Below are 22,538 nucleotides of genomic sequence, written 5' to 3' on the forward strand. Positions count from 1 at the left end.
TATAGCCATTTCTGAACTGGGGTGGCAGAGTGGGCTAAAAAACGGTGATGGATTAAACCCAGATATTTTGACTGGGTGTGAGTGTTTTATTGATTCAGATGCTCCGTCCATCACCACCCCCTTTTGTACCGCTTTTGGTCGCCATAAGTGTGGCAGGGTATGCTCAGACGTGAGTCCCTTGCTCACTTTGCCACTGGATTCAAGCAAGCCGGGCTGAAGACGGCTGGAATGCCAGAAACCAGTCCTCGGAAGCTTGTTTCCGGTCCAAGGAAGACATGGCTTGGCAGTTCGGGCTGGACTGTTCCCATGAGGCACAGGGTCAGACTGATTTGCATATAGCCATTTCTGAACTGGGGTGGCAGAGTGGGCTAAAGAACGGTGATGGATTAAACCCAGATCTTTTGACGGGGTGTGAGTGTTTGATTGATTCAGATGCTCCGTCCATCACCACCCCCTTTTGTACCGCTTTTGGCCGCCATAAGTGTGGCAGGGTATGCTCTGACGTGAGTCCCTTGCTCACTTTGCCACTGGATTCAAGCAAGCCGGGCTGAAGACGGCTGGAATGCCAGAAACCAGTCCTCGGAAGCTTGTTTCCGGTCCAGGGAAGACATGGCTTGGCAGTTCGGGCTGGACTGTTCCCATGGGGCACAGGGTCAGACTGATTTGCATATAGCCATTTCTGAACTGGGGTGGCAGAGTGTGCTAAAGAACGGCGATGGATTAAATCCAGATCTTTTGACTTGGTGTGAGTGTTTGATTGATTCAGATGCTCCGTCCATCACCACCCCCTTTTGCACCGCTTTTGGCCGCCATAAGTGGGGCAGGGTATGCTCAGACGTGAGTCCCTTGCTCACTTTGCCACTGGATTCAAGCAAAGCGGGCTGAAGACGACTGGAATGCCAGAAACCGGCCCTCGGAAGCTTGTTTCCGGTCCAGGGAAGACATGGCTTGGCAGTTCGGGCTGGACTGTTCCCATGCGGCACAGGGTCAGACTGATTTGCATATAGCCATTTCTGAACTGGGGTGGCAGAGTGGGCTAAAGAACGGTGATTGATTAAACCCAGATCTTTTGACTGGATGTGGTGTTTGATTGATTCAGATGCTCCGTCCATCACCACCCCCTTTTGTATCGTAGTACTAAAGCAGGCATTCACATTGCAGATGTATCTAAAATAAAATTTCGTTCTCCATGGGCAGATAAAATGTGCATTTTTAATTGAGGCATAATGAAGTAAGAAAGTTTCCTGATCAGTTAATATCTATGAAATATTCAGTGGACCAGATCTAAGCCAGGAACATCACAGTTGTGCCTGTCTCTGTCTCTCATTGGAATGCCATGAATTTGGTTAAAACCTAAATAGTTTTCATAAATACAAAACAATTACTCTGAAACACCAGCCTATGTTCTAAGGTCTACAGCACTGAAAAAGGTCTGCTTTGGAGCTGTATTAGGATGTTGAAAAGTTTTGGTTATTGTCGTACATGTTTTTGTTCTACCGAAAATTAAAATAGACACTTTGTATAACTTAGCATTACATATGTTAGGACTTGGTCCTCATTATGAGTCAGGTGGAGTGGAATTACCACATGGAAATCCGATCGGAATCATTATGAATGTGTAGGTTTTTCTGGGTTTGTGAGTCCAAGACCTGATTGTAACATTCATTATTTCCAATGGGAAAAAATTCATAAGACATTGGCTGCAGGAGCAGCCAAGCCTCATTCTATGCTCCCACTGCCAGAATTTACCTTCCTCTTCCATCCTCTAATCTGCCACCCCACTCCCTCACTCCAGCAACTCCCCCATGATCCCTACATCCATTCATCACCTGCTAAAAGCAGGTGGAAAATGTATGCATTAAGCCACATGGAACTGTGAATTTTTTGTGCTTTTAGAACTGAAACAATTGGTCCTTATTCCAGGTTTAACTTGTAAATGCACAGTACGGGGGCCGAATTACCCCACAGTAACAGCACATTTGCTTGCAAACTTACAATGCCCCAAAACCGTGCACTTCAGAATGAGGGCCTTAGCAGTGAAAATTGTAATTAATGGATGGATTAAACAAGTTACTCTTTCTATTCTAGTGGAAGCGCTTTGACAGCCAACAGGGAGTAAATCCTGCTACCCTCCCCCCCATTCCGTTTAAGGATTTAATGGTGCCTTCACTCTGAATAAAATAATTTTACATTCACGATGAGGTGTAATTCAATTTATTTCACAAACACGTTTTCTCTGCAGATATTATTTTTGTAAACATCATTTTGCCTTATATTGCAGAACACATAATGGATGCGGTCTGGTGGACTTAGGAACCTGGTACAGTCGATTACACATAGTGACAGCATTGCTTGTGGAGAGCTGGATTGGGATGAGACTTGCAGCTGGTGTGGTTGCAAGCAAAAGTGCAGGGCTATGTGTGAGGCATGAATGATGCAATTATTGCACACCTGTGAAAGAATGGCTGACTGTTCTTTTGAAGTTTGGCGTTTCTAAGTTTGAAACTGCTATGCTGTCAATTGTGATGATTGCTTCAAGTATAAACTGGACAGCCTTTGCAGATGACTTTGTAAGGTCAGTATGACACTCTTGCAGATACGCCTCGAAAGTGACCAGTGTAGCAGTGGAATGGTTCTCGCTCTAGGAGCAGACTCTCAGGTAGACTGTAAGGTGAAGTACTGTATTGAAGGGATGAATGTGAATGATTTTGAAAGCCTTGCCATTAACATGTCCCTGTAGTCTACCTTGGATTGACTCAAATGGTAAAGATAGGGTGGAAGTTTGTAGCAGGGGTACATTTTTACATCTTACATAGCTGGTGTAGTCTGAGCTAAAGTGGCAGTGTGATTATTGAGAACATGAGGAAATGTTGCAATTGCCGTGGTGGCAAGGCATGTTTCTGCCCCCATGATAATATGGCCAGTGGGTAACAAGACAAAAATATCGGATTCAAAATATAGAATTACCAAAATATCGAAGTCAAAATATAGATTGGACAAAATATTGAATGGACAGAATATAGTGGTGAAAAATATCGAATTGATGGTAAGTGATTTAATATCGAATAGTAATTTTTACCTCTACGCTATCCAACGCTTTCCCTACTGTTACACTCTCTGGAGTAGGAATAGTAATTTTTACCCCAGCGCTATCCAACGCTTACCCTACTGTTGCACTCTCTGGAGTGGGAATAGTAATTTTTACCCCTATGCTATCCAACGCTTTCCCTACTGTTGCACTCTCTGGAGTGGGAATAGTAATTTTTACCCCTACGCTATCCAACGCTTTCCCTCCTGTTGCACTCACTGGAGTGGCAATAGTAAATGTTATATTTATTATTTCATTAATTTTAAATTACTTTTAAGACATTTAAAAAAAATCGATATTTTGACTAACTATATTTTTAAAACTATATTTTTGATTCAATATTTTTGTACTTACCTGTTTGTAGATAGGAATTCGATATTTTGCTTTCTATATTTTTTCTTCAATATTTTGGTAATTCTATATTTGTGTATTCGATATTATGTCAGTGATCCGGCTGGTGAACCACCATATTAAACTCTTTTACGGTCTTTCCGTCCGCCGTGGTCTCCCCGCCATAGTAATATGGCAGGGGGGATATGGGTGGCGGGCGGGGACGGATCACCGCCATGTGGGCGGTGGCGATCCACCCGAGATCCTAATGGGCCCCTAAGTGTGGAGTAACACTAGTGCAGAGGTGGGGGTTGAAGTTGTGACCTTTGATTCACTGTTGTATGGGAGCGATGAAGGAAAGTATTGCATTACACTCTTACCAGTGCATAGTGTTGCTATGAGTTGCGGTACAGGAGTAATTTAAAGGCTGTGCATAGGGGCTTTGCTGAATGAATTTGTGAAAAAATACACTTTTCACTTTGTTGATGTGCTTTGCTAACAGGATTGATACATACACTATGAATCCAGTATGCTGATGATCTTATTGAATGGCATTGCAACCTGTTGCACAAAGTGTTGATGGAATTTACTGGATGAATGTTAGAAGAAAAGGGGAATTCTCATTTGACTCAGGATCTGCTCATTGATTTGTAAAATACGTCATTCATTCTGATTTGTTACGACTTTGGTCACAGAATAGTAATTTAAAACAATTGTTTCAGAGGCAGTGTAAACAAGCTAACTTCATTTCGAATGTTGATGCCTAAGTCCAACAAGCCTTTAAATCCAACATCTTAACAATAGTGATTGGTTTTGCTCACTTCATTCTCAAGTGAATTATTAATTTGATGTGAGTGCGTTTTGTTTACTAAGTTAATACACTGTATTTTACTGGCAGTGATCAGTTAAGCACTGCTCTATAACAGGACTGTGCAGTCTAAATTATTCAACAACAAACTATCATCGGGTATTGATCAATGAATTGAAAATGTAATCAATTAAAAAGTGTTGGTACAGGCTGACAATATGCAGACAACAACCACGGGGAATACAGCAGACCCCTAAGGGTAATATCTATGTACAAGCATATGAGCAGGGAGTGTGCATACATGTGGCAAACAGAGCCTAAGACCCAACACACTGTCAAACAACCACCACATTGTGTGCTGAACCGAACATCCATGATATTTTGTATTTTCTGCTTGATGCAAGTGTTGAGTTCTGGGGTTCTCGCTTTCGATTATAGTTATCATCCCTTTCAAACTATTTATTTACTATTTATCCACCTGATTACCTGGTACCTCATAAATGTTCTTTTTTTGACGTATGATTGTTGCTAAGAAACTAGTCGTGATGATGATCTGAGCCCGTGGGCTTCAGCAGGAGATGGATAACCATTTACAAGGTAATCAGTAGTCAGCTCCAAGAATCCGTCATTCATGAATGCAGTCTTTTCTCCAGTGAAGAAGTAACTATCCATTGGTGTCATTGCTGCTCAGAATGTGTGGGAGGCCCCGGCTGACATACTGGGTAGAAGGCATCATTTTGAAATGGAATTTTATTTCATTCCCTACTTATCCCTGGAAACAGATGGGATGCTGGAAGGGGTATTCCATTTCATACTGTGTCAGTTCAGGTACTTCCATTAGCCTCAGTCTATCATTCCATCAGCATCTTTTCTGACTGCACACATTAGCATACTGAAACAATCGAAAGTGTAAACGTTTAATAGGTAATATCTTCTTAGTTTGGTTTACTTGTAGGTGGGGAGCTTTGAGTTCAACACATAGCCTTAAAGCCTATGGAACACAGACTGTGTTGTTGTAGAGGTCACAGCAGCCTGTAAGTGAATGCAAAGCGTTGGTTCCCGCCCAGTCTCCTGTAAATGATGGCGTTCCATTGATGGACCACTTAGTGCTGGAATAAATACAAAAAATATTAAATTAGTCACTGAAGTTCAAACCCAACCCTCAGCTAGTGAAGCCTTTACAGTCACCTCTGAAAAGCAATGGCGGCTGCTGAACTTTGAAAGTGGATGCAGGTATATGGGAATCTACACCCCTATCCAAAAGTTTGAAACATTGTCAATTGTGCACTTTACAGCTAAAATTTCACATTACTTGCCAAGCAATTCAGAATTTATAAATGAAACGGTCCAATATTGTTGTAGTGTGTCAGGCAAACCGTAACCTTTCCTGGGATGTTGGGGTTCACCATCCCCAAAAAAACATTGCCCTCGAAATTGAATTAAGATTTGAATGTGTTACACATTGTTTAAAACACATCTAATTATTATTATGTCACGCAGGCCATCACTTTTTTTTTAAATCTACAAAACATCTTGTCGACTGAATTTTTTGATGTAACCCCATCCATATATATTGTCAGTAATATGGTATGAATACGTTTCTTCTTGGAATCAAAAATAATATAAATCCTGCAATAATAAGTCAAATGGACGATAGAAACATGTATCCTACAGTCTTAAATAGAAATGCTACTGTTCAATTACATACAGCCTGTAGAATCTCTGAGCAACATGTGACCAGCACTATGTCTAACGTAAAGATGCACCAAATAGAAACCAAAAAATCTGGTCACATAATAAATCTGCTCTTTGCTCTGGGAAACATCCATTACAATGCAGTCATTACAACGCACTGCTTTTAAAACACATCTGTTACAACGCAACTGCCTTCACATCTCATGCCTACAAAGCATGCCATTACAACACATACCATTACAACACATGAAATTACAATGCATTAAATGGTGAGTAATGGAGATTGTTATAGTTTATGGGTGGGTATGGGTTTTGGGGTAGATGGGAATAGTAAATTTGACCCCTACACCATCCAATACTTTCCCTACTCTTTCACTCACTGGAGTGGGAATGGTAATTTTTACCCCTACACTATCCAACACTTACCCTACTGTTGCACTCAGTGGAGTGGGAATAGTAATGTTTACCCCTACACTATCCAACTCTTACCATACTGTTGCCCTAAAAGTATTATGCGTTGTAATGGCATGCGTTGTAATGGAATGTGGTGTAATGGATTGTGTTGTAATGGTAGTTTTTAAAAATGCATTGTAATGGCATGTGTTGTAAAGTCATGCGATTTAATGGTCGTTGGGATGTAAAAACCACGTTGTAAAAGCATGCGTTTTAATTATTTGGTTGGCACATCATATAATATTTGCTCCCCATCCACTCTCGTTAGTTGGCCAGACAGAGATAGTAGTTTAAAATGGCCACAACAATAATGACAGCCCGTAATGCAATCCAGTATGCTACTTTGGCACTTTACAAACCCCAAGAACACCATGTGCCATATTATGTATATGATGCACTTTCCCTGTTTGTGCCATAGTGCACCTTCCAAAAGGTGCACCATGTGGAAACAGTGACAGTGTGCCATATCAGAAAGAATGTGCTGCTTGCAGTACAGCCACAAACTTGTGCTGCCCCCAGTACAGCGCCATCAGTGAAACATGGAGTGGCTGCTTTAAAACCACATCTCCATGTTTCACAGTGCAGGCAGCATGCCACCTGCGCTTTGAAGAGGGGAGAGAGATCAGCTTGTATGTGGGTGCAGTCAGTGACTGTATCCACCTGCAGGAGACTGTCTGGGGGGTCAATAGGGCCCTACTTTCTGCCCTCAAGAGAGCTGCCTTTCGGAGGCAAGCTTACAGTGTGCTACCTTTTTGTGGCGCACTTTCAATGTGCCTCCTAAGGTCATGTATGCCTCTGCGCCCGTGTCCATAGTACAAAGCATTACAGCAAACAAATGATGGACAGAATGCAGACAATGCAAACATTCTCCCTCAGTCAAAAAATCTGGGTTAAATCCATTTTTCTTTTGCCCACTACGCCACCCCAGTTTGGATCCAGCCATATGCAAATCAGTCTTGACCCTGTGCCCCATGGGAACAGTCCAGACCAAGCTGCCAGGCCAGGTCTTCCCTGGACCAGAAACAAGCATCCTGGGACCGGTTTCAGGGTATGTCACCCTTCTTCAGCCAGGCTAGCTTGAATCCAGTGGCACAGTGAGCAAGGGACCCACGTCTGGGCATACCCATTCCACTTAGGGCGAAAAGTGTTACATAAAAACAAATGATGAATGGAATGCTGACAATGCAAACCTCCCTCAGTCAAAAGATCTGGGTTAAATCCATCGTTTTTTTGCCCTCTACGCCACCTCAGTTTGCTGTAAAACATAGTACAAAGAAGGCACAGAGGCAAAGTGCCACACTCCCATGCAAATGAAGGAAGACCTTCTCATAAAAGCACTGCGATATATGTGCGAGAGTGCTATTAGTAGGGGACGCACAAGTGTCTGCAGTCCTTTCTGTAATACTATTGTGCCTCGGGAGTGCCCAAAGTGGGCGCACATATCCGTTGCCCCCCAGGGCACAATATATAATATGGCCCCTAATCGCATGTTTCAAATTCAATAGATTACAAAATATTGGCATTGGAAATATATTGGATGCATGGGTTTGCACTCCCTGTAGTCTTAAAATACTCCAGGTCCTCTATATTATTTGATCAAGATGAACAAGCTTTTGCTGCCATAGGGTCTGGTGGCTAGGCCATGTCTTGTAAACCAGCATTGGTAAAGCCAATAGGTCTCACCTTTGGGTTTTAGCCATGCTGAGCAGCATCCTGGATGCTGTGGAGCATCGTAAAAGAATTACAAAAAAAAAAAAAACTTTTGACATAGATGGCCTTGTCAATTTGCAGGCATTTGCAGCATGCATGCTCACGCCTGCAAATTGATGGGGGTGCAGAAGCAAAACAGGGGACGCTGGTGGGCGGGGAAGCAAAAGGGGGACCCGGGTGGCAGGTAAACAACACTGGGGACTGAAAAAACCTGGGAGAAGCAGAGAACCACACTGTGAGACTAAGCAACACAGAGATAGGAGAGCACAGAGGCACGAGGGTGAGTAACACGGCAGTGGAGCAAGCAACACTGGGGACAGAGCAACACGGAACTGGAGGTGGAGGCTGAGCACAGAAGCACTTGGAGAAACAGAGGAACACGGACACTGGGGCAGAGAAGCACATGAGAAAGACAGCACTAACTCTCAAAGAGTGCTTACCTAAAAAGGAAAAAGTAGCATGAAACCAAAAAAGCAGTGTTAGTGCACAGTAATATATCCATGTTCCTAGGAGGGGGGGGCAAATGCCCTCACAAGCCATCAAATAACAAGAAAGCAATTAAAATGAAAGTGGGGCATACCAGTGGTAAACAATGGGCAGGGTCTAAGCCCACTGTAAGCTAACTAAATGTCTGGCAACACACAGTGCATGTGCTGTCTTAGGCGAAATCTAAAGCATGGATTAACAGGACAACTCCGTTATTATTGACCAGGTTGAATGTCATTCTACCAACAGACAGAATTTCTTCAGTATGTTCAGTGGTAATAATTGTTCCTATACTAGAAAAGGCACTCCAGGAATTATCAGCTCTTTTCAGTGTTTAGCACAACTGCCAAGTTATTTGCAAAAATACTTCTGATCAACTTTATTTAGTAGGCTCACATCAGTAATATTCTCTCTAGGAACCCAACTGGTCTTTGGAAAGGGTGTTTAACAGAATACAAGTATCAGACACTAGCACTGAAGGCTAATTGAGTACTATAGATGTGCTCTAACCTACATCACCTGCCCTTTTTTAGTGAAACATCCCGTTGCATCAATAGATCTCCACTGTGGACCATGTCATTACAACTTTGTGCGTCACAATCTTGCTAGAAATTGGGGTTGCTAGTTGAGGGAGGTAACACCCTACTCAGGCAAAAACCACACTCCTCGTCAGGTGGAAGTCACAAGTAAACCCTAAATTATCCTGTGTAGTGAGGCACACTGCAGGCAGGCTTTCGATAAGAAGTTTGCATCATTGTTGAGGCTGCCGTTGAAGAGATTCCTGTGATGTAAGGCCCTTTGTTGGAAATGTGTCGCACAGCAGCGGTTCCAATGAGGCTGGGGCCGTGAGGCTGATGTAGAGTCCTTGCACCTGAGGATTCCTAGGAGCGGAGGTGATGCATCGGTTCTGCATGGGGTTGCGTTGCTTAGCAGAGAAGATGAGTCAGTTCCTCTGGACCTACAGATGGGCTGGCACAGCACCTTCAGGCTCACTTTCAAGGGTCCAGGATTGGGTTGGCACAACTTGGCAGGGTAGAACTTGAAGTTTCAGAGTCCAGGTGCTGGTTACAAGAGATTAGCCCTTGGAGTCACTTTGGTGGTCCTGGGTACACCAAAGTGTACCCAGGTTGCAGGTATCGTCCTTTTCACCCAGGCAACAGTGCAGCAGGCAGCAGGCAGCAGGCAGCAGGTCAGCACAACAGCTACCAGTGCTTCAGGGCAGCGGTCCAGCAGAGTGGCTGACAGAGTTTTCCACAGGTCCAGAAGTGTACTGAAGAGGTGGTTCTGAGGTCCAATACTTATACCTGGTGGCTTCTTGAAAGTGGGAGAAGCTTCTAGCGGTTTCCCTTTGAAGTGCACAGGTTTCCTGCCTTCACTGCTCTGGCTCCAGATTAACTAGAGGGGGTGTGAAATCCTTTGTGTGGATGCAGAATAAACGTATTCAGGTGATTGCAGTGAATAAGGCGGTGGGTGCAAACAAATAAAATGAAATAATATAAATTTTAACGGGCCCACACACAAATAAACTTAAAATAAAATAAAAGTAAACTTACCTTAGGACAGGACCTCCTGCTCCAGACCTATCGCGACTCCAGCTTGGCTACCAAAACTCCATAGACCAATCCTGGCACTGCTCTCATGGTACAGGAGCAGCACCCTGACTGGACGGAGTGGCCTCATTCGGCTCTCCACAGAGGCACGCACTTGCTCTAACCCAGCTGTTTTGAGACAGCTAGGTTAGAGGTTTTAAGACGGCCATCCAAAGGGACATGCGCACTTTGAAGAGTGCAGAACCAGCCCACCATCCTCCCTGCTGCTGTCATTTAGCAGTGGCCCCACCCCCATCCTGATTCTCGGTTCAGGACTGGAGGATGAAAAATAAAATGGTAATGTATTACCATTTTATTTATCAACTCTAGACTTGGGGGTATTTTTAAGTGGGGCGAGGCTCCTCTGCTCTCCTTCTATCGAACGGAGGAGCCACCCCTGACTGACGCCTATTCAGACACACCTAAGCTCTCCATTTTCTTTCTAGGAGGAATATGCAAAGACCATCTGCCAACTACATCTAGTCATCTGACCCAGAGACAGGCTGCAGGCGCTGAATGGCTAAGGCAGGAAAATGGCAACTTTCTAAAAGTGACAATTTTAACATTTTAACCAAAAATCCAACATGACCATTAAAGAGGATTTTCATTTTGATTCCAACATACCACACATAAACTGTTTACCTGTTCTGATTTGGAAGTTACAGCTTATTAATTGTAATAAGGTAACTCCAATGTTATCCTACGGGAGAAGCAGGCTCGCAGTAGTTAAAAACTAATTTAGGGCCAGATGTACGACCCTTTTTGCATGCGCAAACGGGTTTGCGACCCGTTTGCGCTTGCAAAAAACACATGGGCCATGTACTAACCCTATTTAGCGAGTCGCAAATGATTTATGACTCGCTAAATAGGATTAGCGACTCGCTATTAGGAAGGGGCGTTCCAAGTGCGTCCCTTCCTAATTTCCTAATAGCGAGTCTGAACCCTATGTAAGAGTATTTTCTGACTGCAATTGCGGTGGCAAAACAGTCGCAGTTTACCACCCTTCTCAGAAGGGTGGTAAAGCACTTGCAAACAGGAAGGTGTCCCAAGGGGACCCTTTTCCCTTTGTGAATGCAGGGGAAAATATGTTTAGGGTGGCAGTGGCTACCTGCCCCTAAAATAGGAAACCAAAAAAAAAATTGCTTTATTTAAATGCAATGCCAGATATGGAGGTCTGCCGAGCCCAGCAGGCCACCATACCTGGGAGTGCCAGCCGTCACAATGGAGTCACAAATTGCGAGTGCCTCATTAATATTCATTTAGCATGCAATTTGTGACCCCATTGGGAATCGCAAACTGTGTCTCAGACACTGTTGTACATAGCATTTTGTGACTCACAAATTGCGACTCGCAATTTGGCGCAATTTTCTAGCCACAAAATGCTATGGTCTTACATCTGGCCCATAGAGCTTTTCACTCCCAATGCATGTAAAACTTAACATCCCATGTACTACTTTTTAAGTACATTGCACCCTGCCAGGTGGGCTGTTTAGGGCTTGTCCTAGGGGTGACGTATATGTATTAAAAAGGTAGGCTTGGGCCTGACAAAAGGTGTATTTGACCAGGTCGAAATAGCAGGCCTGAGACATGTTTAAAGAGCTACTTCAGTGAGTGGCACAATTAGTTCTGCCGACCCATTAGTAGCATTTAATTTACAGGCCGTGGACATATATAGTACCACTTTACTAGGGGCTTATAAGACAATTAAATATGCAAATTGAGCGTCAGACAATTCTAATATATTTAGAGGGGATAGCACAAGTACTTGGGCACTGGGTAGAAGTGGTAAGAGCGAGGGGCGTAGCTAACCACCGAGAGCAATTGCTGCTTTCTAAGGCGGCTCCGTTGGAGTGCACCCGTCCATGGCTAAATCCACAATTTACAAATCCGGCAGTGGGTCAAATCCAGTATGGTAAAGCACCGGAGCACATTGTGCATCGGCAGATGAACTGCTGAATCTGGTGAGCGGTTCCGGCAGACTACCCGCTGACTTACTTCGCGGCCGAGTGGGGAGGCTGCACATCATGCTGAGCGTAGCGGCTTGAGCCGCAGTCTGCAGTTCCGGCTCTGTGGGACAGCGGAGTCTTTACCCCCTGCCGGGATGTATCAGCATGGAAATGGATCGTGGGCCCTGCGAGGCTGATCGAGGCAAGGGGCTCACGTTTGTGAGCTGCACATTGTGGGGCTCTGTGACAGCGAGGGTCTAGGAGCAACTTGCGCGGCCCGCCTGGCTCCCGCTGCTGAGGCTACCTGGATTACGGACAATAGCAGCACTAGCTTGCGCTGAAGGCGGGCAGAGGCGAAATACCCCGTGAGACTAGAGGGGGAGTCCGGACCCAGCCTGAGGCGCCCCAGGCGGAATGGCGGCCTAAAAATATCCTGAGGCGAGCCGACACAGATCTGGGTGCTACCTGCCACAGGTGAGAGGTGGTGGCAACATTGACGCGGCCCCCCTTGGGCTCCTTAAGTGGAGAAGCGTGGCTCAATGGTTAGAGCGGCAGACCCTGATGCAGAGGTCTGGCCCGGGACCAGGGTTCAATTCCCGCCTCGGCGGCTCTTGGACACAATTTCCCCAGACCTGATCATTCTCGCCTCGGTGCCTAGTCTAATCATGGGTCCCACTCTGTGACTCTTGGCAATAGCTTGCTTAATATCCACAACGGCCCCAGCAGCGCTTGGATGCCTGGCTTCACCTTGGGGGTGCCCAGGAGTGGACATTTCACAGGAAATCCAGGAAGGGTTCCACAGCGGTATGAATACAGCGCTACAAGACCTCAGGGTAGAAGGCGCTATATAAATACAAACACATTTACATTTACATTTAACCTCCTGACTCCATCTAACGCTTCTCAACCGGCCCTGGCCCTGACTGGTGGCAGTTAGAAGACCTCTGGGCAGCCGCTGCCAAATGCAGTGAATGGCAGGGGTTCTGACACCCCTTGAAAAGCCAGGATAAAAGGCGGTAATTAGCGCAGACATTCGGGTTCCAGGTGGACTGCGGCAAGCCATTGGGAGTGGGTGCTGAGTCTCATGACCTCCGTAGACCTGTGGCGCATCTGGCCACTGCTGAGGGTCGTCCTGGTTGGCCTGCAGCCTGGCGGAGGGTTGGGATCTATGCCCCCCGGAGGAGCGGCGGTCTGACCTGTTACTAGTGCCCGCACACGAGTGTATTTTGGCCCGCAGCATTGCATCAGGCTCCCACTGACGTAGTTCAGTTGGCAACTTGGGAGGACCTCCATCTGCGCAGGGCTGCCTTGCCCCTTTCCCCTGGAGCTTGCACTGTCGGGGCTCCCTTTGCAATGGCTGGGGGTCGCAGCTCCAAAGCGGTGGTCCAGGCCAAGCTAAATACATTTGCGTGGGATGGGGGCCCTGGAGCGAGCCCGAAGGGGGGTTCCGCTGCACATAAGAAGCAGCGTCTGGTGAGAGGAAGAAGCACCCGACGTTACAAGACATTCTCGAAGCCATCACCACTGTGCGGACGTTGTTGGAATCGCGCATCGACTCTGTCTCCACGGAGGTGTCCCTTATCCAGGAGGACATGCACTCCATGAACAAGCACTTAAAGCAGGCTCCCTGGTTGAGGACACCTCCGAGCTGCAGTGCAGGATGGATGATATGCAGGCCCACACTGCCAGGCTAGAAGCGTAACTGGACGATTATGAAGGACGCTCGAGGCGCAACAACGTTCGCATACTGGGGGTGACGGAATGGGTGGAGTTGCAGACAGCAGACCTGTTCGCAGAGGACTTGAGCACCACCTATCTTAAACGGAAAGGGCTCTTTAACTTCTTTTCTGTTGAAAGAATGCATTGAGTGCCAGATGTCTGGCCGAAGCCGGGGGCCCCTCCGCAGCCCTTGTTGGCCAGGATTTTTAACTTTTGGGACATGGACGTCATCCTGCAGTCAGCTCGGTCGGTGCCCCCAGTGGAATTTTAGAACAGCCGCTTTACCTTTTCCCTGGACTTTCACTCTCAAGGTGCAGCGACAAAGATGCAGCTTCCTGGACATGAAAAAGGTACACCGCAAGAAGGAGTTGAAATATGCCATGCTCTTCCCGGCTAAGCTGAGGGTGCAGTCCGAAGGGAAAGCCTGGTTCTTCACCAACCCCGAGGAGGCCTGGGACTGGTTGGATGGCTGGCGCACAGTAGGCCGGAAAAACAATCACACCTGGAGATCGAGGGTAGGGGAGAACATGGAGGGCTCCGGCAGAGGCACCCCGCCCAATGAGCAGGAGGCGGCGATGGGTGGATATGAATATCTGGTCTGTATGTTTATTTTCTCTAGAGTGGTGGACTTGTTTAGTTGATGAGGGTCGGGGTCTCAGCCCCCCTCAGGGACGCTGACCTCGCAACTGAACTGTGACTTTTTGGGGACTTCTTCACGGTGGACTAACTGTGCTTTTCCATAAATCCTGGATTTCACTGTGACAGACATAATGTGTTTTGGTACTGATTGGTGCTTACGAATTCTCTTCGTTCACGATGTATGTTTCCTAGTTGCTAACGTTTCATGGACGGGTGCCCGGTTGGATACACGCACCCATAGGTTTGAGGGGTGGGTGATAGGCACTCTTCAAATTTGGGTGGGCAGGAGGTTTGTACACCGCCAAGCAGGAAGGCAGGTCTGGGGAGTGTTTTCTGGGCTCTTGCCGGGGTTGGGGGGAATGTTTTAATTTGTATTGTTGTTTCTTTGGGGTTTAGGCATGGCATGTTTGACTGGTTTCGGGTAATGGCTGATACAGGTTCCATGCTTCAGGTATATCTATTTGTGAAAGGGAACCGTCTCCTCCTCGGGGCTTTTCTGGGTGGTTCCCTCTGCGACTGAATGTACCCCTAAGAGAGAGTGATGGGCAGGAGCTTAAATTGCTGTCGTGGAATGTCAATGGGCTGAGGGATAAGATTAAGCTGGGTGTAGTTCTCCAATTTTTAAAACGTCACTCCCGGGATGTTGTCCTCCTACAAGAGACCCACCTGCTTGAAAATGCCTGCAAGGCCTTGTCGCGATGGCGTTTCCAGCTGGTGGCACACTCGGTTTTCAGTTCTGGTTAACGGGGGTGGGCATATTGGTCTGGAAATTGTTCCCCATGACTGTTGATTTGGTTTGCACTGATGTCCTGGGTAGGTTTGTGGGGATCTCCAGGACCTGGGAGGGGCGTACACTCAATCTCCTTTCTGTCTACATACCACCGGGATTACACACTCAAGCCTTCATGGACCTTGGGGATCTCCTTCTGGACCTTCCAGATAGCAGATTGTTGATCGGGGTTGATTTCAACTCTATTGTCTCTGACTCTGTCGACCGGTGGCCTCAGAGGGCTCTGCCGCCCTCCCGCAAGCGGATCAATAGCTTTCAGGGAGCGATGGGCCTGGTGGACGTCTGGAGGAGCCTGCACCAGACCAAACTACAATACACCTACCACTTGGGCCTCATTGCAGTATGTCCCGTATAGATTATGTGTTGACGCTAGCGCATCACCTCCACACCGTCAGAGACATACAAAACCTGGATAGGGGGATCTCTGACCATTCACCCATACAGTGTCGCATTGAGGTGGGTGAGCCCACAGTCGGCCGTGTTGCCCCGATTAACTCTTAGTACCTCACGACTCCCCACATCAGGGACAAGGTTTTGAGCGCGATGGATATTTATTTTCAGGAGAACGAAGGGTCGGTCGACTCGATGAATACGCTTTGGGAGGCCTTCAAGGAGCAGACATGACGCGCTTAGAGGGGGAAATGTTGGACTTAGAGAAAACAGTACAGATACAGGACTTGGCGGAGGTGCATCAGAAATTGCGCATAAAAGTCAAGGAGTTCTCTGACCTAGCTACGGAGGCCGCCAAGACGCATTATAGGGCCATGCTCAGCAGAATCAACGATGTGGGCGATAACGCTGGCACACTACTGGCTTAGCTAGATCACAGAGATAGGGCTCAGCGCGTCATGGCTGAGATAGCAACAGACTTGCATTCTCGCCTCACTGCTCCAGAAGATAACGCGGACGCATTTGGCCAATGCTACTAGTCGCTGTATACATCCCACACGAAGCACACAGAGTAAAAGGCTTCCTCGCTTTTGCATGATATCTCGGTGCCGTTACTTACCGAGGAGGAATGTTCTGACCTCGATCTCAGCAACACAGTCACGGAGGTTGAAAAAGCTATTCAGGATTTGCGTGGGGAAAGGCATTGGGCCCTGATGGCCTGCCGATTGAGTTGTTCAAGCTCACGGCAAGCAAGACAGTGCCATATCTCACAGAAATATACGGCGAAAGTAAAAAAAGCGGTATTCTTCCTAAGGATCAGAGACCCGCCAACATTGTTGTCATTCATAAAGTGGGTAAGCCAGCCAACCAGTGTTCATCCTATAGGCCCATTTCATTGTTTAACTGTGAAGCAAAAATTCTAGCGAAGGTTCTTGCCACTCGTCTGCTCAGGGTCCTAACCCACCTGGTCCATGCGGACCAGTTGGGATTTATGTCCACTAAGAATACCTCCCTCAACCTGCGCAGGCTCCACAGAGTGCTGTACCGGGTTGACACGATCAGGGAAGATGCTGCTTTGCCATTCAACACCATCGAATGGCCCTATTTGTGTGCTGTGCTCCATAAACTGGGTTTTGGGCTTGAATGTATCAAATGGGTACAGCTTTTATGCCATCAACCGCTTGCTCAAGTGTTTGTTAACAATAGGAAATCTCCTGTTTTCGTTCTCGGCAGGGGCACAAGACAGGGTTGCCCCTTGTCACCGCTTCTCTTCGCCTTGGCCCTAGAGCCTTTAGTGAAATGGGTCCGTCAGGACCCCGTTATAGGAGGCCTTAAGTGGAATTCAGGCTGGGAAGACCACATCTCGCTATATGCGGACGACAACTTGCTTCTTTGGCTTCCCCGGCGGCGTCCCTCAATGTGGTCCATGACATATTCCATGTGTTTAGTGGGTTCACAGGGTTTATGATTAACTGGTCTAAGTCAGTGCTCTGTGTCCTTTACGGCAAACAGCCTTCGCTCTCTCTGGGTTGCCAATTAGTGGAGGCAGCCGATGGCTTTAAATATTTGGGGATCTGGGTCTCTAAAGATCTATCTAGATTCTACAATTATAATCTCCTTCCACCACTAGTGCATCTTAAATCAGACGTCCAACACTGAAAATCGCTTCTGTTGACCCTTTTGGGGCGCGTGGCCCTATTCAAGATGGTGTCCCTTCCAAGACTCTTATATGCGCTACAGAATACCCTACTCCCAGTCCCCACCTCGTATTTTAAGGAACACAACTGCATCGTTTGTGTCTTGCTATGGGTGGGTAAACCACCTCATACTGCAATACACAAACTCACACTAGGATTGTTTGATGGGGGCATCGGATTTCAAGATCTCAGAAGGTACTATTGGGTTTCACAACTTGCAGCAATTAACCAATGCATGTACAGACCGCAGGGAGATCCGGCCTTTCCTGCCGGGAGGCGGCTTCAAGGGTGCTTTATACATACGGTCTTTGAAGCCTGCTCTGACAGACCCGACCGGACATGCATTGCACGTGTGTAGTATCCCTACCAGGAGTCTGGGTTGGGAAGGAAAACTCACATGGGCCACACCACTCTGGCACTGAGAACAATTAGGTAGGCTGATCCGCTCAAAGGGCTTTGATAGGTGCGACCTCATTAGTATCTCCAAGGTTAGTGATTTACGGAAGTCGGGTGAGGTGGTCCCTTTTTCCCAGTTGCAGCAAGAATACGAGCTAGCCCAGTATGAATATTTAAGATATCTCCAAATTAGGCATGCCTTGCTTGCTGTGCTACCCAGGGGTAGTGATCTCCCTGAATCCTCCCCACTCTAAGACAGGATCTTAGATGGCGACCTACCAGAGAAAGTCATATAACTCATTTACAAAAAGCTCATTCACAATATGGCAGATCCCCTGACGCATTTGAGAGCGAAGTGGGACAATAATGTGGCAGGTTTAGATGATGAGGATTAGCAGGCGGCAGTGGCTTCCCCCGGCAGGTGGCCATCTCCTCCTGGCTCCACCTGGTGCAGTTAAAGATTCTTCACAGATCCTACTTGTCAGGGACCCTGATGGCCAGCATGGGTTACACTCTGGGTGGTGGCTTTGTGCGGCAGTGCGGACAGGAGGAAACTTTTATTCATACTCTCTAGGAGTGCGCAGGGATCCAGAGTTATTGGGAGGGGGTTGTGCACCAGATGGAGGAAGGGTTAGGACAACAGATCCACTGCAATATTAAGTTGGCTTTGTTGAACATATGGGACCCTACTGACTTGAACTCTTGGGAACAACTGGAGTCACCTTGGGGCTGATGGTTGCTAAAAGGAACATTGCTCGGTTGTAGAGGGCTTGTAGCGCACCAACTACAGCAGACTGGGGCAAAGATATGGAATGGTACATGGTTATGGAGGAATCCATTTATGAAGCCAGGGGGTGCCCAAACAAATGGACGCAAATATGGGGGCAATGGAATGTCCACAGGGGCGAGATTTGTGAACCTCAGATATCCAGAGAGAATATTACCAGAGGGACCTAGTTCTGTACAAGTAAAACTATCAATTTTACTTTGGGATATGTATGTTTCAAGGAATCACACTGTGTGTAACCTTTACTGCCAGCTTGTTAGCACTTGTATTATCGATGTGCCATGCCTTATTTTCAATAAAAAGAGTTATAATTAAAAAAAAGAAGTGGTAAGAGCATAGAGTCCTAAAACCAAGAAAAACAAGATCAGAAAAATATGGAGGAGTAAGGCAAAACGTTTGGGGGAAGACCACCCTAAAGGCTGCTTCTTAGAAGTTAGCTCTGTTAAAGGGCAACAATGGTGCCATATCCCTTACCAAGCCTCCTATAGTATTATGTAAGGCGTAGGAAGGTCCTCACCTCAGTCTGTGTTTTAGAGGGTTGCCAGGATGGTCTCAATATTGGCCTGAAGGGGCTACCCATTGCCCGCCCACTCTGTGGCCCAGATATATCACAGAACTCTGCCCTATCTAGCACTTACTGGCCTTGAAGTCAGACCAACAAGATGTAGGCTCTGAAGCATCTCCTGAAGGTGGCAGACAGTGTCCTCCCAGCTGGAGCTATAGATGGCTATGTCATCTAAGTAGGTGGCGAAGAAGGCCTCCTTTCCAGCTAGTACCCTGTTGACCAGCCTCTGAAAGGTGGCAGGGGCATTTATTAAGGCAAAGGCCATCTTCCTACACTGGAAGCGACCCTCTGGGGTCGGGAATGCAGACTACTGAGAAACTTGGCAGCCCCCAGCCTGTCTAGAAGCTCATCAGCTAGCTCAGGGGACAGGGTGTGGATTAGTCCTAGTGATGGAACTGAATCCTGTGCAGTCCAACACTGAACATGTGTTCTGGAGTTGTGTTCAGTGGTGCAGCTTTAGGTACTAGCATCACAGGGCTGAACCAGGGGCTGTTAGATGGCTCATTCACCCCTAACTCCAGCATCTTGAAGTCCTCCTCCTTGACACTGCCCCTTACTTTATGTGACAGCCTGTACATCTTATTTTTGATAGGCAGACTGTCTCCAGTGTTTTTGTCGTGGGTACACAAATGTGTAGCCCAATGGGTGAGGGAGAGTAGAAAGGAAAACTGGTGATGGTTATTCTGCTGCTCTTGGGTCAGAGTAGGGGAAGGGTTTAGACCCTTTAGTGAACTATCATGCTCCTGGGTACACTGGAGGTCAGGGAGAGTTCCACTCTTCTCTTCCACCCCTTCATCTGTCACTAGGAGCATGCTGACCTCAGACCTCTCAAAGCGGGGTTTTAGGTGGTTTATGTGGAGCACCATTAAGGAGTTGCTAGGGGTCTTATTATCCACCAGGTAGGTAGACTCTCCTTTTTTCTCCTTTACCTCATCTGGGCCTGTCCAGCAGTCCTAGAGAGCACTAGATTCCACAGGCTCCATAACTCATGCCTTCTGGCCAGATTGGACTCTACCAAAGTGACCTTCTGGTCAAATCAGAGTTTCATGACTTCTTGATTGGCTTAAAGATTGTTTTTCACCCTTTTCCAGAAGCGATCCAGTTGTGGCGTGCCAGCATGTAGTTGGCCACATTCCGAGGGGTGGCCTGGGAGCTTGTTTCCACTCCTTTCTTGCAAGGATTGGAGCCTAGAGGTTCCCTAGCACGGTGTCTATAAGGAGCTCAAAGGGATGAGCCCAACCCAATTCTGTGGCACATCCCTGTAAAAAAACAGAAGGAATGGCAGGAGGAAGTCCCACTTGTTCCTAATGGATTTAGGTAGGTACATTATCATGCCTGTAAGGGTTTTGTTGAATCTCTCCACAAGCCTGCTTGTTTGAGGGTGATAGAGCATAGAGAAATTATAAGTCACTCCACACTCATCCCACAAGAACTTAATGTTCGCTGACATGAAGTTAGTGATGACTCTGGCAGACATAATGTCTTTGGAGAACCCCGCACAGGTAAAAATCCCTATCAGGGCCCGAGCCACAGCAGGGGCAGTCACTGATCTCAGAGGTATGGCCTCTGGGTAGCAGGTAGCATGGTCCATCAAGACCAGGATGAAACTCTTGGGGCCAAGGGACCAACAATGTCAATGGCCACCCCATCATCATGGACCACAATATGGGCAGTGCCTCCCATTGGTGACCCAGGACTGTCACGATGGCAGGGTCGCTCGTGCCTTTCTTGGTTACCCCGGATATGAAAGGGAGGGGTAAACATCCAAAATGTCCAGCCAGGACTAGACATCCTCCGGCCGTTCAAAAAAATGGGACTGCCCCGATGCAATGACACAGAGTTTGGCTGGATCTAAGAGCATGTTCCTAAGGTCAATGTTGTGCAATTTCCACTTGACCCCAAGGAAAGACTAGTGTCTTTCTTGCACCTTCTGGGTGTAATCTGGGTATATTGCTATATTGCAGTTTTTCAGTAACTGCAGTATGGGGGCTTCTCTAGCCGCTCTCAGGATCGCGTCTCTGTCCCTATAATTCAATCTCTTAGCAATGAGGACTCTCGGACGGGCACCTGGTAGTGGGACTAACACTAGGGCCCTATGCACTTTTTCAATACTGAAAAAATCTGACAAATCTTTGAGGAACAACACGCCTCACCCAGTGCTCCAGGAAGTGCTCAGCAGGTTATCCCAGCAGGTGAACATTATTCCTTGGAGAATGTCCCTCAGCATCTTTCACTCTATGTTCCAGGGTACTGGAGACAGTTTGCAAATGAGCAACCTGCTTTTTAATTTGTTGCACCTCGGTCTGCAGGGTAGTGATTTTAGTCTCAGCATTCTCAACCTTGTCTGCTACCTTGTGGAGGTCCATCCTCAGCAAATTAACCTCTATGGACACCCCACAATCTGACCTTCCAGGGCTACCCTCAACTCCAGTACCGCTTCCATGAGTGCGGCGTGGGAGCTCTTCCTGATGCTGCAGTAAGGGCTCCGATGTGGACTTAAGATCTAAACGAGTGAGTCTATGATTTGCCTGTTGGGATGTAATATATATTGTATGATAATATTCTCCTGTTATTTTCTCTGGGGCCCATCCTTTCCCATCATGGAAAGAGAAGAAAGAGATAACACTGCCCGCAACACCCAAATGGCCAATAAGACACAAGAAATCCTCTGGAACTACGCCACAAGGGCAAGCACTTCAAGGGGACATCCACTCAGCTCTCAGCAAGATGCATTTGGGGCTGAAAGCAGTTCAATCCTGCTCCATTAGAGTCACAATTGCCCCTAACAGTCCCATCAACCCCCGCAGCACCTCCTCACCTGCAGGAAAAGTATCTGACCAGATCTAGCTTTCTGACTGGGGTACAGAAAATCAAGCTAGAGAAGTTACTCGCTCGGTGAAAGGCCGAGAGGAATTCAAGAGGAGAGTGCACCCTCCCGTGTTGTAGCACTATTTCACAAAAAGTACTCCCCTGGTTACTTAACCGTTGGGACTGGTTAAGTTTTGAGGACAATTCCTGAACTAACACTGGTGTAAAACCGTACGTGAAGCTATGAATATTACTCCACCATGAAGTGGGAAAGGAGGCACGTCCTTTTGTTTCATATTCCCACACACACCCTAGTGGTGTCATGCTTCATTATCGGACCACCCTGACACCTAGAAGTCAGGGTGGGCTCGACCATATTTCAGGGAGCACTTAGTGAGATGTTTTTGGCCAGGGGATAAAGATTTAAATATCCACTGTCAGGTCCCAGTTTCCCTTTATTCTTGGATCTGCCAGGGACATTAAAAAGGAAAATTCGAGTCAAAGGAGATAATATGGTCCTAAGATCCTACTGCCAACATGTTTCTGTCTGCTGGTGCCCCATGAAGGATGCTGGACTTTCTTCAGGGCAGGAATTGTCCGGCCCGATGATGATCCACCAGTGTTAGTTCAGGAATTGTCCTA

At 46.9% G+C, this 22,538-nt stretch overlaps 1 protein-coding gene across 3 annotated transcripts in view; it reads right to left on the bottom strand.

The window, feature by feature from the left end:
• Positions 1 to 2,198: 2,198 nt before the first annotated feature.
• Positions 2,199 to 22,538, bottom strand: part of SLC28A2 (solute carrier family 28 member 2) — a 675,497-nt gene continuing 655,157 nt past the window's right edge. For 2 of the 3 annotated variants that reach the window (XM_078684949.1, XM_078684951.1), the window contains one exon: positions 2,199 to 5,335. In XM_078684949.1, the coding sequence (XP_078541075.1) occupies positions 5,218 to 5,335 (118 nt within the window). In that variant the 3' untranslated portion in view covers positions 2,199 to 5,217. The remainder of the gene's footprint in view (positions 5,336 to 22,538) is intronic. The other variant, XR_013609837.1, reaches the window with a different exon arrangement.

This window comes from Lissotriton helveticus, chromosome 3_2 (genome assembly GCF_964261635.1).
Source record: "Lissotriton helveticus chromosome 3_2, aLisHel1.1, whole genome shotgun sequence".
Taxonomy (NCBI): Eukaryota; Metazoa; Chordata; class Amphibia; order Caudata; family Salamandridae; genus Lissotriton; species Lissotriton helveticus.